The sequence below is a fragment of the Dryobates pubescens genome, chromosome 34 (genome assembly GCF_014839835.1).
Source record: "Dryobates pubescens isolate bDryPub1 chromosome 34, bDryPub1.pri, whole genome shotgun sequence".
Classification (NCBI taxonomy): domain Eukaryota; kingdom Metazoa; phylum Chordata; class Aves; order Piciformes; family Picidae; genus Dryobates; species Dryobates pubescens.
The window spans coordinates 4632857-4651123 of NC_071645.1; the positions used below are offsets into that span (position 1 = coordinate 4632857).

An 18267-nucleotide genomic window follows, 5' to 3' on the forward strand; every position below is an offset into this window, starting at 1 on the left:
TGAGAGGAGCAGCAGTAGCGGCACAGCGTGGGCAGGTCAGGCAGTAGCAGAGACTTATCACAAGCGTACTGCAAATCCTCCCCAAGCTAATCACTTACCTGATATTGGCACAGAAACCCATCTCCCTGCCACGCTCACCCATCAAACCAGGCCAGCAGCAGCCCCAGGGAGGGGAGGGAGAGGGAGCTGCTGCACTTCCATCATCACAGCTCTTCACAGCTCTGAAAGTTCCTGACACAGTATTAATAATGGCTTGAGCTGCATTTCTTCGCACTGGTGGGAGCTCATTTCATCCAGGGATCTCATGCTCACATCACCACCAGCACCTGTCCTCACACCTGGCTGCTTCTACCCAGCACAATCCAACCAGGCTCTGGAGAAGCAAAGTCCTGACAATGATGCCTAAACATTAGATAAAATTTACTTTATGTTTGTATCTGCTGTGCAAGGAGCCAGAAGGACCCTGGAGACAGGAGCTGCAGCCACAATCACAGAATGGTAAAGATTAGAAGAGCCCTGCAGAGATCACAATCCAACCCAGCTGCCAAACCAAGAGCAGGTCACACAGCAACACATCCAGACAGGTTTTGAAAGTCTTCAGAGAAGGAGACTCAAAACATCTCTGGGGAGGTCCAGGGCTCCAGCACCCTCTGAGCAAAGAAGTTTCTCTCCTCCTGTTGAGGTGGAAGTTCCTGTGCTCCCCCCTGTATCCACTGTTCACTGGCCTACCACTGGACAGCACCAAAACAGGCCTAGCACCAAGGGCAGGGACTCATCTGAGGCCATCAAGGAAAGCAACATTCTCTCAGCAAGATGTGAACCTGGGAACAACTTCTTGTGCTGGTGCAGTGTCAACATCCTGCTTCCTGTGAGGAGAAGGAACACAAAATCATGGTGTCATTTTGGTTGGAAAAAGACCTGTAAGATCCTCAAGTCCCACCATTCCCTAACTCTGCCAAGGCTGGGGGTAAGCCATGTCCCTCAGCACCACCTCTCAGTGACTTTCAAGCACTTCCAGGGATAGCGATTCAAACACCTCCCCGGGCAGGAAGCCCTAACAACTCCTGCAGTGGAGAAACAGATTTCAAGGCTGCTGCCTGCCAGCTCCCCAAGGCTTTCATCCTGTGCTGTTACTAAGGATGGCAGGCAGGTGACCTGCACATGGTCCCAGCGAGACCTAAGAGCACAAACAGCTTTTTATCAGGGGCTGAGAAGCTGCTGCAGAGCTGGAGCTGGCACTCTGTGTGTGCTCAGCAGAAGCCCCTGGCAGGGGGGACATGGGGTCAGCACAGACAGGATGCTCCCACTGCCTCTATAGCTGCAGAGATCAATGCTGCTTCCAGCAGCCCTTTGTGTTTCAAAGGCTTGACTGAGATTTTCACACTTCCAGACTGCTTCACACCAGCACTTAGCTCTGCTTGCCCTTGCTTTCCCTGCTGCACTCTTCACTCCTCTGCTTGCCTGCACAAAGAAATTCCTGGGTCATGACACCAACTGGACTTGGACACTGTCATAGATCCATAGAATGGTTTGGGTTGGAAGGGACCTTAAAGATCATCCAGTTCCAAACCCCCTGCTGTGGGTAGGGACACTTCCCACTAGCCCAGGTTGCTCAAGGCCTCATCCAAGCTGCCCTTGAACACCTCCAGGGAAGGGGCATCCACAACCTCCCTGGGCAACCTGTTCCAGTGTCTCACCATCATCACTGGAAAGACTTTCTTCCTCATCTGCAGTCTAAATCTGCCCTTACATCAAGGTTAAATCTTAACCTTGCTCTTAGAAACACTCAGGCTTAAAACAGGTCTAAGAATGAGGTTTTCTGTGCTCCTCCACATTAAGGTTACTTCTGGCAGCAGCAGCACAGGGGAAGGCACCACATCACCATGTCTTTGAGCTCCTCTCCTCACAAGCACCTTCAATCTGTTCTCTCAGCCAGGGCTGCATGCAGAAAACAAGCTGCACAAGCATCTGAGGGTTGTTTTCCACATGAAAGACAAGAGAGGGTGGTGGAATAAATCCACCCACCTTCCACCCACCTCACATTGTGCAGGGAACGCTTTCCACTACCTTACCTCACTGCACCCTTGGAGAAGAGAGATTAACAAACAGCTTTACAGCAAGAAAGGAGACAAAGGACCCAGCTCTTCCCCCTCTGCCCAGAGGCACCATTACCAACAGCCCTCTCAAACGTCGTTTTTCCTTAACCCAGCTCCTTTTGACACAGAGGATTTGAGAGTTCTGAACCACTTTGGCAGCTCCCCATGACTCTCTGCAAGTCTTTTGGCAACCAAGTACTCCACCATGCCTTAGGCCAGCTAATTTTAAGTCTCTTACCATGGTGAACTGATCATAGAATTGTTCCTGTTGGAAAAGACTCCTTGGCACTGGTCTCCATTTGGACATTGAGCTGTTGACTACAACTCTGTGACAAGAGAGAATAGATTGAAGCTTGGGGAGGGCAGATTTAAACTGGAGATCAGGAAGAAATTCTGTCCAGTGAGAGTGAGGAGACACTGGAACAGGTTGCCCAGGCAGGTTGTGGATGCCCCTTCCCTGGAGGTGTTCAAGGGCAGCTTGGATGAGGCCTTGACCAACCTGGTCCAGTGGGAAGTATCCCTGACCATGGCAGGAGGGTTGGGACTAGGACCCTTCCACCCCAAACCATTCCAGGAATCTATGAGCCATCAAGCCCAACCTTCAACCCAACACCACCATGGCTGTTAAACCATGTCCCAAAGTGCCACATCCACACTTCAATTAACAATTAAATCTGGGCTCCAGCCACCTTGGTCTGCAACAGACTCTTTGCACAAGAGGAATCATTAAGGCTGGAAAAGACCTCTAGGACCATCAAGTGCCAACACCACCATGCCCACTAAACCTAAATGTCTGAGCATTTTTTGAACACCTCCAGGGATGGGGACTTCACCACCTCCCTGGGCAACCTGTTCCAGTGCCTGATGTTTCCTCAACGGCCCTGTGGCCTCTCAGCTCAGATATCACAGGGCTGGTACTAGCAACAGCTGGCAGATGTTTTAGCACTGATCCTGAAGCCAGCACTCCCAACCATTACATTTCAGGAGCTGCAGTCAAAAGCCATCATAAAGAATTGATCCCAAGTGCTTGGCAGCCCTGGGCCCAAGCATGTAACTAATAGACTTTGATTCCAGGCTGGTGTATTTATTTTGTAGGACTAATGGAATTCACTGGGGGCGGGGGGCAAAAAAATAATGAATAAATCCAATACTCAAATTCAATTCTGGGATCCAACCCTCCAGGCTCTGTAATTTGTTTCTCTTTCAGGTCACCCTACCTGAGGGTTGCCAGAGTCCAAGAAACAGCTGTGGCCTGGAGATTTGCTCATTTGAATTACATTTAGAGCCAAAAAAAAAAAAGAAGGGGGGAAAAAAACATCCAACCCCTTTCCCAAGTAGTTGTGACAAGCCAACAGAAGGCAGTTTCTAGGACAGCATCTGTTCCTCCCTGCAGAGCCTGAATAATTTAAGCAGGAGATGGAGGTTCCAGTGGAACCAAGGAGGCTGTGTTTAAGGAGAAACAGGACACACCATTGTTTCCTATTCAAAACCGCTAAGCCTTCATGTTTCCTCCTGCCTCCTTCTCCACTTCTGCACTCAGACCTACTGGGAGCTGCTCAGATGAATGCAAAGGAAGATTAATTCTGGCTCTTGGCCTCCTAGACCAGCGTTCAAACGGCAGTGGCTGCTGGGTCATTGCACTGAGACATGAGAGAGATTTGCGTTTGAGGTCACACTTCAAAGGAGGAAAAAAGAAGAGGGATGACATCCAGGAGCAGAGACAGCTGCCAGCTTTACAGGCTGTTAAGTTTTAGGTGTTCTGGATGAGAAAGTTAAAGCAAACAGCCAAGTGATTTCCCTTTGTAGAACAAAAACTTTGGGAGGCGACAATAAATGTTAGCCAGATACTGTCCCAGGCTCTTATGTCTCCATACAATGCCTCTGGTTAGAAAACACCTTGAAGATCATCCAGCCCAACCATTCTCCAACTCCAGCAAGGCTAGGGCTGAGCTATGTCTCTCAGCACCACATTTCTGCCTCTGAAACACCTCTAGGGCTGAGGATTCAACCACTTCCCTGGGCAGCCTGTTCCACTGAATCCTTTTCAGTAGTTTCTTTTGACATACGACTTACACCTCACCTGATGCAAGCTGAGACCATTTCTTCTCAGCCTCTCACTGGTTACGAGGGAGAAGAGACCAAGCCCACCTGGCTCCCAACTCCTTTCAGGCAGTTGTAGGGAGCAAGGTCTCCCCTCAAGGTATTTCAGACCTGGTTATTCACAACAAGCAGCAATCAAGGAAACTACATCTTGAGGTCTCCCTCTTCCTGTGCCCTCCAAGATTTACTGCAGCCCTTTGTTCCATCCACCACTGTTCCTAAGGCTTGCAGGCAGTACAGCTGAGCACAAAGCCAGCACAATGCCTGTGCTGCCCAAATCTGCTTTCCCACCTCCTGGATCTGTTCCTACCGGCCGTGAGGAAGTGCAGGTGGAGAGCAGAGCAGCAGGAACAGCTTGCTACTGCAGAGAGCTTTGGCTCCGCTCGCTCTCAGGAGCTGTGCCAATGGCTGCCTTGACTCCAGGAGCAGCTCTGGTGTTTTTAACCACCACAGAACCATTCCCAGCATCTTCTGCAAACAGCCAGGTGGCAACCACTAGCACAGCTCTAACTGACCTGTGCTCCAGGGTCTAACTGGTGTGATGCCATCCAGAAGTCCCAGCCTTGGGTTAGGATCTTGCCTCCTTCTCTCCACAAAGGTCAGCAGGATCTGGAAGCACTACAAAAAACTTCAGGCGTGGTTAGGCACACTCAAAACCAGGCTGGGAGAATTGGAGCTGTTCAGCCTGGAGAAGAGAAGACTCCAGGGAGACCACAGAGCAGCATTTCAGTATCTGAAGGGAACCTACAGAAAGACTGGGGAGGGAATGTTTTAGAGGGGCCTGTGGTGGTAGGATGAGGGGCAGTGGTTTGAGACTGGAACAGGGCAGATTTAGGTTGGACATCAAGAGGAAGTTCTGCACAGTGAGAGTGGTGAAACACTGAGCAGGCTGCCCAGGGATGTGGAGACATTCAGGGTCCCTAGAGCCATGCAGGATCAGACTTGCTGTATCCCTGGGCAGCCTGCTCTAGCAGGAGGTGTCCCTGCTGAGTGCAGAGGACTGGCCAAGATGACCTTCGAGGGTCCCTTCCAACCCAATGCAATCTGTGAGTGTTCCTTCTCTCTGACAGACAAGAAAGTGGGGCAAGGTCTCGGCAGCCTTGGCCGTGATGGCAGGAGAGAGAAACTTCAGGGAGCTGGTGAATAAAGAGAAGAAACAATCTGGAAGTTAAAGTGTTTATTGATGTGTTTAAACTTTGTACATTCCCCACAGACCACACTAAGGAGTTTGCAGGTAAATCTGTGCATAGTGGGAAGAGACACGGAAGGGAGGGGGAGGGAGAAAGAAAAACAAACCTCAAAACAAAGCAAAATTAAAATAAAGTCACAGGGTGGGGGGGGAAATAATAGAAAAAATACACCACAGGTTACCAGAACCTCCAGATTTAAAACAGCTGTGAGCATTAACACCAACTATACAAGCATTACAAAGACATGATGGTGAGTGAACAACACCCCTTTTGTTCTCTTCTTTTTGGGAGGGGGCCTACGCATCCCGTTCCCCTTCAAGCAGGCAGCATCTCCTCCTCAGCTCGTCCCCACCTTCCCTCCCTGCTTCAAGCCAACTCCACCTCGGTCAGCTCCCAAGGTCCTGATTATTGCAGTGATTTGTCATTGCTGGGCAAACACCCAAAGGGCCAAAACCTCAGCCCGAGGGACGCTGAGGCGCCAAGCCCTGCATCCCTTCACTACTTACCAGGATGGCGAGGCAGGAGAGCTGGGGAAGGTTAGAAAGCAGTAGCAAGGAGGGGGCTGGTAATGCCAGGTGAGGGCTGAAGGAAACTGCTTCAGCAACGGAAGATTCGAATTCCAGACCAGGAACTTCCAACCCTAGAGCAGAACTGCGTGTGGCAGGGGACTGTGCAGCCCCCCCAGGATGCACAAACCATGTCCTAACATTCCACTAGGAAGAACTATAAAACAGAGATGCTAGAAGCCTTTTAACTCCTTGCCTCCAGGGAGTCTTGATTCCTAGAGCCCACACTGCTAAGCAGCAGGGTGCACACCACTGGCATATGAGGATGGGGTGGATTCTTTTGCTCTATTTTTCATCTCTTTTTCTATTTTTCTCTCTTTTTTTTGTGTGTGTGTGTTTGTTTTTCCTCTCATCCCAAGGGTTTGTTAGTTACCATTCCCAACTGCTTCCTTATGCTGTCGTAGCTCCTATCCCTAAATTAATCTCTTTGCAACTCCCAGTGAAATTCACTTGAAGACAAAACAAAAACAACAAAAAGAAAGCAAAAACAAAATAAATGCGGGGGGGGGTGTGGGGGGAAAAACCCCAAACCTGCTTTATATATAAAAGCCAAAAATGACTGAAGAGCCACAACTGTCACCTTGTTTTTTTTTGCCTCCCAAGGCTGGGCTGGTACAAATGACCCTCAATATACAGGTGGAAATAAAAATCAACATCTCCCATGTTATATATATTTATATATATATATATAGAGCTTGCATCAAGACAACAGTACAACAGAACTGGTTTGGTTTTTGCCTTCTTCCAGATCCTTAAGAAAGGGCAAAATAAACAAAAGGAAGGAAAAAATAAAAACCAACAAAGAAAAAAAAAAACAACAAACACCCAAACCTACATCTCAAACATCTGCAATAAATCCTTTTTGTTTTGTGGGGTTTGGTTTTTTTCCCCATGTAAGGAGGTTTATATTTCATCATATCCTTATATTAGCATTTCTTCACCCATTTTAAAAGAATGGAAATTGCAACTCTACAGTAGTAATAATTATAGTCTCAATGATCCAGGAGTTCTGAATGGAAGATGAAGTCCTCTTGAAGCAACTGTTGGTCAGTAGTTGATCCAAAATGCTGGACCCCTTTGGCCCTCCTGCCCTGGCTCCTCTCTCCCACTCAGGGCTGTTGTATCTTCAGCTCTTTTAGATCTGCATCTGCTCCAGGTATTTGTAAGTGGGGTTCTCGTAGCCGTGGTTCTGCATCTTGCTCAGATGCCGCTCCTCTGGGGTGAGCATGGGGTCAACCTGTGGAGAGAGCAAGGCTGCTCAAAGGAGCCACTGCACCAAAATCACACAATGGACCCAAGCCAAACCCCCTCTTAAAGCAGGGTCACCCACAGCAGCTTGTCCAGCATCACAATGGCTAGGCAGGTTTGAAAGCTCTCCAGAGAAGGAGACTCCACAACCTCTCTGGGCAGCCAGCTCCAGGGCTCAGCACCCTCATTCTATGTATTCTATGTATTCTATGTATTCTAACTACCTGAAGGGAGGTTGTAGACAGACGGATGTTGGTCTCTTCTCCCAGGCAAGCAGTACCAGATCAAGAGGACACAGTCTCAGGCTGCGCCAGGGGAGGTTCAGGCTGGATGTTAGAAAAAAGTTCTATACAGAAAGAGTGATTGCACATTGGAATGGGCTGCCTGGGGAGGTGGTGGAGTCGCCATCACTGGAGGTTTTTAGGAGAAGACTTGATGGGGTACTTGGTGCTGTGGGTTAGTTGTTTGGGCAGTGTTGGATTGGTTGATGGGTTGGACGCGATGATCTTGAAGGTCTCTTCCAACCTGGTTTATTCTATGTATTCTATGTATTCTATGTATTCTATGTAAGTTTCTCCTCCTGTACAGTAGAACCTCCTGGGTTACAGTTTGTGCCCATTGCCCCTTGTCCTGTCACTGGGTAGAATGGAATAGGAATAGGATTAACCAGGTTGGAAGAGACCTTTGAGATCATCGAGTCCAAACTATCACCCAACACCATCTAATCAACTAAACCATGGCACCAAGTGCCTCATCCAGTCTCTTCCTAAATACCTCCAGGGATGGGGACTCCACCACCCCCCTGGACAGCACATTCCAATGGCCAGTTACTCTTTCTGGGAAGAACTTCTTCCTAACATCCAGCCTAAACTTCCCCTGGCATAGCTGGAGACTGTGTCCTCTTGTTCTGGTGCTGGTTGCCTGGGAGAAGAGACCAACCCCCACCTGGCTACAACCTCCCTTCAAGGAGTTGGAGAGAGCAAGAAGGTCTCCCCTGAGCCTCCTCTTCTGCAGGCTAAGCAACCCCAGCTCCCTCGGCCTCTCCTCACAGGGCTGTGCTCCAGACCCCTCCCCAGCTCTGTTGCCCTTCTCTGGACACCTTCCAGCAACTCAATATCTTTCATAAACTGAGTGGCCCAGAACTGGACACAGGACTGAAGGTGTGGCCTAAGCAGCGCTGAGTACAGGGGCTCAGCCCCATCCTCTTGCCCTACCATCCTTCAGCTCTTGCTCTCAGGCTGTTCTTCTCCAGGCTCAACAACTCCAGGGCTCTCAGCCTCTCCTTGTAAGTGAGGTGCTCCAGGCCCCTCAGCATCCTTCTGGCCCTTCACTGGACACTCTCTAGCAGTTCCCTGTCCCTCTTGCACTGGGGAGCCCAGAACTGAACATAATACTCCAGGTGTAGCCTCAGTGGGGCTGAGGTGAGGTGGAGGAGAACCTCCCTCGACCTGCTGGCCAGGTTTATTTCACAGTAACAAGAGCCAACAGACAAATGCTGGATAAACACTGTGGCAAGCAGGACTGAGGGGGAAAGGTAAACCACAGAAATAATTTGCTTAACATAGTTTGAGTTCTATCACCTGCTGCCTGCCCTTGCCCTCTTTCCCAGAGCTGTAGCAGGGCTGGGGTTGGAAGGCACCTCGTGAGGCGCAGGGTCACCCAGAGCAGGCAGCCCAGGATCCCAGGCTTTAAGAATGTTCTCTACAAACCTTCAAGAAGTTTGCTCAGGTTACAAATCTGGGCTCTGCTTCTCTCACTGAGGAGGTCATCATAATGTCACACACTGGCTGGGCAAAGAGGAAAAGCAGCTTTCTCCAGGCTCCATTAAGCTGGAAACATGCATGAGGGGAGCAGAAGGAAGGAGAAGCTGCTCCTCAGCCATCAGCCCTTCGTGCTGCCTTAATAGCTGAGCCATTAGCTGGGAGGACAAATTACTATGGATTGGGTGACTTACTCCTTGGCTAAAGATATCTCCTGAAAAGCTCATTTGCTGCTAAATCCTACCCTGAGCCAGACAGGGAAGCCTAATTGAATTCCTTGTGCTGAGCAAATACACATGTGGTGTGACAGGTCCCAGCATGGCACACTGGTGCCTGACACCTGAGTGGTATTGATACAGGAATGAAGATCCATAGAATGGGGTTGGGTTGGAAGGGACCTTAAAGATCATCTAGTTCCAACCCCCCTGCATGGGCAGGGACACTTCCCACCAAGCCCAGGCTGCTCAAGGCCTCATCCAACCTCCAGGGCATCTACAACCTCCCCAGGCAACCGGTGCCAGTGTCTCCCCACCCTCACTGCAAAGAATTTCTTCCTAATCTCCAGCCCTCCTCATGCTTCAATCCATTCCCTCTTGTCCTACCAGTACAAGATGTCAGCATCTACAGTGTTAAGCCCCATCTAGGTAGGAGCAGAGCTGCTGATGGCTTTGGCAGCTCCTGCCATCCTCGCCCCCCACACACCCCACGTGATTCCAGGCTGCCTATTTCCATCATGGGCTGTGGAGCAGGAGTTGTTGTTTCTCACCTCCACAATTCCATGGCTGATGGTCCCATACTGCCTCTTCCTCAGCATCACCAAGCTGATGACTATGACAGTAGCTATGGCAACAGCAATCACCAACAGACCAATCAGGGCACTGCTGCTGAAGCTGAAGTCATCCCGGAGGGAGTTGTCATTATCCTGGAGGGAAGAAAACAACAGAGAAGGTAGAGGAGGAGCAGGAGGTGCCCTGCTAAATGAGAACCTAAAAGGTGGCCACCAAGAAGGTCTTCAACAGCCTGTGGTATCAAGGCACAAAATCATTCAGGCTGGCAAGAACCTCTATGATCATCAAGTTCAACCATTAACCAAGCCTGCTGCTAAACCATATCCCTCAGCATCCCATCTAGATGGCTTTTGAAGCCCCCCAGGGATGGGGACTTAACCACTTCCCTGGGAAAGGCTTAATAACCCTTTCAGGGAAGAAATTGTCCCTCATGTCCAACCTAAACCTCCCCTGGCACAGCTTGAGGCCATTTCCTCTTGTCCTACCACTTGTTATTAGGGAGGAGAGACCAATCCCACCTCACTCCAACCTCCTTTTGGAGAGTTGCAGAGTGCCAGGAGGTCTCCTTTGCTCCAGGCTCAACCCCCCAGCTCCCTCAGCTGCTCCTCACCAGCCCTGTTCTCCAGACCTTTCTCCAGCTCCACCACCTACCCCCAGAGTCAAGCCGGCACCTACTGCATGTTGACAGCTTCGTGCAGAAAGGCTCTACTTTGTTAGCCTCTGCTGGACCTCCCAAAGCAGAGCTGAGGCACCAAAGCCCAAATTCCTCAGCCCAGGGAATGCAGCTGTAGGAGTGGTCAGGACTGAGCAGCCCCACACGTACCGGCTCGTCCACCAGGCCCCCGACACGCTCCGCGTTGAAAATCATCTCCTTCACGTCAAGGGTTTCATCAATCACCTGCAAGCAGCCACCAAAACAGTTCATGGAAGGAGCCACACAAAGCACAAGGGAGATGAAGGCAAGCAAGAGGGCTGGACTGGATGACCTTTGGGGTCTCTTCCAACCAGATACATTCTGTGAAGAGATCTCCAAGGAACATCAGCAAAGGCTCCGAAGCAGCAACCGTCCCTCTGCCCTCAGCAGCCTGGGATGCTCTCCAGCTTTTAAAGCCACCTCAGCTGAGGCTGCAACCATTTGCATGTCCAGGCTACCTCCAGCTATAGACTCAAATGAAAACACTAGGTCCTAGCATTGGACACAGCATTTCTGTCAGGTCACAGAACTGTTTTAGTTGGAAAAGACCTCTAAGACCATCAAGTCCAACCACCACCCCAACACCACCATGACCATTAAACCATGTTCCAAAGCACCATGGCCACACATTTCTTGAACACCTCCTTGGATGGGGACTCCACCACCTCCCTGGGCAGCCTGTTCCAAAGCCTGATCACTCTTGCAGCAAAGACATTGTTCCTAATCTCCAGCCTAAGCCTCCCCTGGCACAATTTCAGGCCATTTCTTCTCCTATCACCTGATAGTAGGGAGAAGAGACCAACCCCACCTCACTCCAGTCTCCTTTGAGGCAGCTGTAGAGAGCAATGAGGTCTCCCCTCAGCCTCCATGGCTCTGAAAGAAAACTCTTCCAAATCAACTTCAAGCCCAGGGACCAGAGGCCAGGTGGCTGCCACTGTAGCCTGATCAACTTCACACTTTAGACAGAGCTATGACCTGCTGGGTTGGCCAGCTTCAGGTGGTGGTGAGGTCTTTGTTGCCATCAAAAATAGGTGGAAGACAGATGGAACACATCAGGTGTACTTATCCCTCTACTTCAGCCAGGGGCTCTGCTTGGCAGAGCAGTTAGCAAGCCAGCCAGTCCTCCAGCCCCGCCTGCCAGAGCTCTAGATCTCTCCTTCCCTCACCCTCCCACCCTTCTGATGCTAATCAGCATTAAGAGCCTACAACAGTCAGAAAACTGACTCCCCCACACCATATGGAGAATGAACACACTGACATTCTGCAGGCAGGAAGGAGCCATGGAAATAAGCCACCGCTGTTAATTAGCGTCCACCACAGGCTCTGCTGCCCAAAACAAAGGGGGAAGGCTCACCACATTTTCATCCACTTTGTTCTTGCTGTTGATCACTTTCTCTTCAGCACCAATCAGCCCATCCAGCTCGGTCATGCCAGAACCTGCACCCAAGAAAAAGCAAGGCAGAGGCCATCAGTGAGAGCTGGGGGCTGTGCAGGAAGGGTTCCCTACTCTCGGCACAGCTGCCATGGCCGGTGTGGAACGCGTGGCCCGCTGGTGAGTAATCTGTCCTCATGCTGTGTTGTCAGAAGGGGAGCTCAGAAGCTATGCTACAGTGACAAGTGACTGGGGGAGGTTCTGTTAATGAGGGGAAATGAGGTGGCAATGAGAGGAGTGGACAAGACTCGCCACAACCAGGCCTGCAGCCTGAACCCACAAAATCCAAGTGTTAAGTGATGCTGTTAGAGGGCAGGAGGTGACACGAAAGGCAAACTGTGAGCATGCAGCTCTCCTCTGCAAGTGTCACCCGGGGTCAGCAGCACCTCAGTGTGACCCCTGTGAGGGAAGCACACATCTCCTCTCTGCTGAGAGCCAGCACTGAGGGCAGGCTGTCACCCAGCCTGTCAGCATCACCCATTCTTTGCCAGCCCTGCCCAGCAGCCAGCGCCTCGGGAATCAGAACCTCAAGGTGACCCCAGCGCTGCCGCTCTGTAATGAGCTTGTCCCATGTCTGGCACAAGCCCAGAACCAATGAATCCCAGGGCAAGGGAGGAGCAAAGAGTGACACCAGCCTTTGTACCAGGACTCCCACTTCTAGGCTAAAATCAGCATAGCCTCAAGAGAAGAATATCAACTAACAGAAGGTGGCTGCTCTGTGCAAACCGTTCTGATCCGAAGCATTTATAAATAGATTGGATCAATACCAGGAGTCTGCAGCAGGATACTCAGAGCTGACACAACACAGCACGTTAGGACAGTGCCAGTTTGCCATCAGAAGGGACAACAGAAGGTCCTTCCCTTCACCACACCTATGCTTCCCTAACACGGAAACTCACACCGTGGTCTCCCTGCCCCAGAGCAGGGTCTCTCCGGGGAGAAGCACAGGGTGGGGGAAGTGTTACTACAGCACTTAACACGTTGCAGGGACTGCACACACCTCTCCACCAGCTGCTGAGCCTGCAGGTTGCCCAAGACATGATGTCAACTGAAATTGGCAGGCTGTGCTTTGATGAGATGCAAGGAAAGGCTAGCTGGCTCCAAGGCAAGTTTCGAACGTGACAAGCTTTTACTGCCTGAAAGAAGCTGAACACTGCACTCCAACTGCCTCCAAAAGAAGCATCTCAGGTGGTAATGCAGCCCCTTCTCCTGCATGGCTCTTTGGAGGCAGCAACCAGATTCCAAGCACAGCCAAGGCTGCCAGCCTGCCTCCTCATGGCTGTCGGAGCAGGTCACATTACTGTGCAAGTCAGTGGTGGGGCTGTGCTGGAGAGACCAAGCCACAAGCAGCTCTCCAACAGCCTTAGCTTTGCCTCCAGGGCTGGGAGTTCAGCTGCTGCACTGAGCTTTGCTGTTTGTCACCAAGTAACAGATCTGCATCCACACAGCTCAAAGGCACAGTTTAGGTTATCTTCCTCCCAGGGGAAAAATGCCAAAGTCACCAAAAAACCCCCAAAACTCTCTAGCAGTCCTTGTGAAATGAAGAGGGAAGGGAGAAAAGTGGCAAATGGAGGATTTAATCCTCTCCCAAGCCAGCAGAAACTCTTCCATTTACCCAAGGGGGGAGAACTAGCTGAGATTCATCACCCTGATGAATCAAAGCAGTTCTCATCCACCCTTCTCCCCCCTCCAAAAAAAACCCAACTAAAGGCTGTCCCAATTCTCTCCAGAGCAGTAACAGCAAATTAGCTGCACTCTGCTCCACAGGAGGGGGGAAGGTGACTTACACTTGTAGAGAAATGTTGATAATGAGAATAGTTTCAAGCTAGCTGGCCTGGTCCAAAGCCATTTGTGCTCAAACTACATGGTTATTAGCAAAATCCTTTTGCTCTCCTTTGAGATTCTGCACCATGTCCTTGGCACCAAAGGCAGGTTCAAATGTTGGGTTTGCTCCCCACACGCAGAACTCTGAAGGAGAATTTGAAACGGGACCTTCCCTCTCTACCTGGGAAGAGATCTGTGGTAGCAGAGCAGCCAGGCCTGATCTTTACCTGTGTAATGGGTTGGGGCAGGTCCCCTCCCCACCACAGGCAGAAATAACGACTCAGGCAAACGGATTGCAAAAGTGATGAAAGTTTAAATAGAAAGCAGTGAATGTTACAGAAAACCCAAAGCGCAGTGACAAAGATAGATCCCATCCCCACCTGAGGGTGCATGCAAAACCCCCAGGGCTCCTTCTTCCCCCTCCCTCTGCTGGGCTAGTCTCAGCTGGCCAGGCCTGAGACTGCCCATCCCCCTGTGGCCTTGGGCCTAATCAGGCCCATGGCCGGGAGATCTCTCCCCCAGTTACCAAGTCTCGGAGAGGGAAGGAAAGAGGAAGTGCCAGACTCCGCACTGGATCTTATAGTGGTGCAAAGAATTATGGTAGGAAATACACAATTTCCTGTGTCCATCCCTCTGGGCTGGACTTCTGGACACAGGAAGTGAATGCACCAGGGGGGCACCCAACTCAAACTACAACAACCTGAGACTGAATCACTACAGAGGATTTAAATTTAATGCCAGCATTTCTATCTCACTCCTAAAGCCCAGGAAGCCCCTTTCCAGCCAGGCACTGAGCTACTGCAGAATCAATAACAAGCTGGAGGAGAAATGGATGATCACACAGGGCTTTGCTAGTGCTTAGAGATGCTGGGGGTGAGAAGGTGATGCTGAGGAGACCACAAGCACAACGAGGGCTCCCCCGAGCCCCCACACCACCACTGAGGGCTCCCCCGAGCCTGTCCCAGACCAGCTGCACTCCAGGAATGTGTGTGAGGACATTTAGCTGGAAACAAGACTCTTCTTCCCAGTTTGGTTCTGCCACTGGGTGGTGAGGGCAGAATCCACAGCAAGCTGAAGCACCTCTGGACTACTGACCGTCAGCACTGCAAGGACTGGCTGTGAGAAGAGTCAGACCCCAGTCACAGCTGTGGCCTGACTCTGAGAAGTGTCCAACCTGAGTCACACACAGGGAGAGATGCAAAGTACTGCATGGCCACGGGCAGCCTCATTTCTTGAGGGCAAAGAGGCTGTTCCACAAGCTCTGAGACACTTGCTGAGCCCATGAGGGAGGGACACACACACAGAGGGATGGCTCAGACTAGCTCATTTCTTTAACACTAGACCTAAACAAGCAAAATCAGGAGTTACTGATCTAGATGAGAGCAGGGAAATGACAAGAAAGGTGAGTATGAAACTATAATGAAGCTACCAAACACACTGAGGAGGGAGGAGAGTGACTGAAAGCACTGTGAGGGAGCAGCTTAGAACCAACCTTTTTTCATTGGGTGGTACAAATCCGGCTGAGGATCTAGCAGGAGGGAAAACAAAAACAAAAATAGCAGAGAAAGGAGATTAAGAGAGAAAGGGAGAGGAAAAAAAATAAAATAAAGGCTTGTGCATGATTTCTGACTCACACTCTGGGAAAAGCTTTTAGGCTACAGCTTTCTTTAAGCCCAGGACTCTGCTCCAGGCATGTTTAAAATAAATACACACGCACACACCAGCTGTCAGCACCCAAAGAGACAAAGGGAGGAGGGGGGGGGGGGGGAGGAAATACACAGATAAAGAATAGGTTTGTACAAGAAACAAGAGAGAATTCCTGCAGCCCCTTCAGCAGGTCAGGACACACAAACTTAACATGGCAGCAGAGAGTCTATGTGGTTAAAAAGGGGTTGAAAGTTGGTTGGTTGAGGGCTGGAAATCTGGTGGGAAAGGGGTTGAAAATTGGTTGGTTGAGGGCTGGAAAGTTGGTGGGAAAGGGGGCTGAAAATTATTTGATTAACAGGGGATGAAAATTATGTGGTAGAAGGCTGGAAACTTGGTTAAAGGGGAGGCTGGACCCCCCCAAATTCCTGAGTGGAAAAAGGGGAGGCTGAACACCCCCCCCCCAAATTCCTGGGTGGAAAAAGGGGAGGCTGGACCCCCCCCCCCCAAATTCCTGGGTGGAAAAAGGGGAGGCTGGACCCCCCCCCAAATTCCTGGGTGGAAAAAGGGGAGGCTGGAGCCCCCCCAGTTACAAGGTCAGGCCACAGAGAGAAAATTTAACACAGCCTTCAAAAAAGAAAGAGAATTTTGCAGAGAAGAACTGGAAAAATCAGGTCAGAAGCTCAGTGCAAATTACTGGCAGCTCTGCCTCTTCCCAGTGGACACTCTGGAGGGTTTTGTGTCCAGCTATGGGGTCCCCAGGTCAAGAGGGACAGGGATTTACAGGAGTGTCCAACAGAAGCTGTGAGGATGCTGAAGGGACTGCAACATCTGTGTGAGGAGGAAAGGCTGAGAGACCTGGGGCTGTTGAGCCTGGAGAAGAGAAGGCTGAGAGGGGAGCTTGTGAATGCTTACAAGCATCTGAAGGGTAGGGGGCAAGAAGGGGCCAGGCTCTTGTCAGTAGCGACAGGACAAGGGGCAGTGGATACAAACTGGAACCCAGGAAGTTCCACCTCAACATGAGGAAAACATTCCTTGCTGTGAGGAGGTTGGAACCCTGGAGCAGGCTGCCCAGAGAGGTCTCCTTCTCTGGAGACTTTTCAAACCTGCCTGGATGTGTTCCTGTGTGACCTGCCCTGGGTGATCCTGCTTTGGCCGTGGGGTTGGAGCGGATGAGCTCCAGAGGTGCAACCCCTACCATCCTGTGATTCTATGACACTGCTGGGGTGCCTGCTCACATCCCCCACAGGGATGGAGCTTTCTCTGCCTCATTCTGTACCCCAGGGAGCCCAGCCTGCAGTCCCAACCTACCTTCTTTCTCAGGCAAGGCTGGGAAGGTTTTCACCTGGAACGGACGGAAAGGTTTTCCCTCCAGGGGAATCTCTTCGCTCTCCTCAGAGCTCACCCTGACATCCACCTGGGATTCAGACACAGAGGAGGTGAACTGATCCATGTCTGCACGCTGCTCCTGCAGCAGCTCATCTGAAAGGAATCAGAGGAAAGATTACAGCCCCGGCACGAAACCTGGCAGGAGCAGAAAGGGGCAGATGGTTTGAACCTCGCTGAGGCAAGGCTGCAGGAGAAGACTGCTCAGGGCTGCCAGGTTATTTCATCTTGCATGCTCTGAAGTCTCATCTGGAGTTCTCAGGAAAGGTGTTGGCTAGAAAATGCAGACAAACAAGGGCCAAGGGGCTTGATGTGGCACGAGGCTTTGGCAAGATGAGCTTCAACTCCAAACTATAAAGCATCTGCTTATTTGAATGGATTTTTTCATCTCCCTTTGAGGGACTGCTTTGTTGTTCTGAATGGCACTGGCTCTTTCTGAAACAAACAGTGAATGTTCTTAGGAACAAGCTATTCTGACTGGCTGTGCTGCAGAACCCAGAGAGTATCTGCTGGTTGTGGAGGACATCCCCTCAAAGGAGCTGGCAATCTTTTTGGAGCCCCAAATGGTGGCAGAGGAGCTGGCAGGCAGAGAGAGACACTCACCAATGTCATCCTGGATTTCTTCAGCCACATATGGCACCTTGTAGAGCAGAGACAGGCTTTGATTCATCCTCTCCTCGATCACATGGAGATGTGTCATCACCTGCAAGGGTACCAGAGAGTGTTGGAACAGGCACTGGACTGGTACCAGCACCTCCCTTGTTTAAGAGGATATCAACTACTGGTGGAGAATGCCATGCCAGGCAAGGGAATGGGAGCCAGACCAGTTCTGAGTGATGCCAACACACTGTGCCCCACTGCAACTGGCCATTTGCACATGGCTCTCTCTCAGTATTTTGGGAAAGGGGGTGAGAAAGGATTCAGTTGACTCTTGCTGCAACCAGCTCTCCACTGGAACCACCACAGCTTGTGTTTCCCATATAGCACAGTCATAATTCACTGCCTGCAGCAGCTCCCAGCAAGTGCTAGTAGTCAGGAATGATAATCCATTTAATAAAGCCAAGATCCACACAACAGCAGCAGCCAATATTATTTATCAGCTCTGGTTGCAGAACAAAGGTGCCTTTCAGAACAAGGGTGGCATTACATTTGTCTTACACCCACTCCCCACCCACTCACCGGCAAGAGCACTCTCCCTTCACTGGGGAAATAAATTCCAGCTCCTGCAACCTCACATCACTCTTCCCCCAGCACTTCCAAGGCCCCAGAGAAGTCGAGCCTGACCTGAAGAGGGTGCTGCATAATCAGGCATGGTGCAGAGCAAGGGAAACATTGATATGGCCAAGCGTTGGGGAAGAGCAAACAGCTCGGGAGCTGAATGGACCTGTTTTACAGTCTGATGTGTACCTGACCTTTAAGAGCAAGGATGAAAGCAATTTAATTTTACATGTGGCAGCTTGTCAATCAAGAGGATCGATTGAGGAGCTTAAAGTGCATCTGAAAAGTAAAGGGAATGGAAATTGAACTGTACCACCCACA

At 50.6% G+C, this 18267-nt stretch overlaps 1 protein-coding gene across 5 annotated transcripts in view; it reads right to left on the reverse strand.

Annotated features, from left to right (window-relative positions):
- Positions 1 to 6780: 6780 nt before the first annotated feature.
- APLP2 (amyloid beta precursor like protein 2) overlaps positions 6781 to 18267 on the reverse strand; it is a 65628-nt gene continuing 54141 nt past the window's right edge. For 2 of the 5 annotated variants that reach the window (XM_054176214.1, XM_009906469.2), the window contains 7 exons: positions 17332 to 17431; positions 16654 to 16824; positions 15191 to 15226; positions 11797 to 11879; positions 10572 to 10646; positions 9727 to 9882; positions 6781 to 7189 (listed from right to left, as the gene is read on the reverse strand). In XM_054176214.1, the coding sequence (XP_054032189.1) occupies positions 7088 to 7189; positions 9727 to 9882; positions 10572 to 10646; positions 11797 to 11879; positions 15191 to 15226; positions 16654 to 16824; positions 17332 to 17431 (723 nt within the window). In that variant the 3' untranslated portion in view covers positions 6781 to 7087. The remainder of the gene's footprint in view (positions 7190 to 9726; positions 9883 to 10571; positions 10647 to 11796; positions 11880 to 15190; positions 15227 to 16653; positions 16825 to 17331; positions 17432 to 18267) is intronic. The other 3 variants (XM_054176211.1, XM_054176213.1, XM_054176212.1) reach the window with 3 other exon arrangements.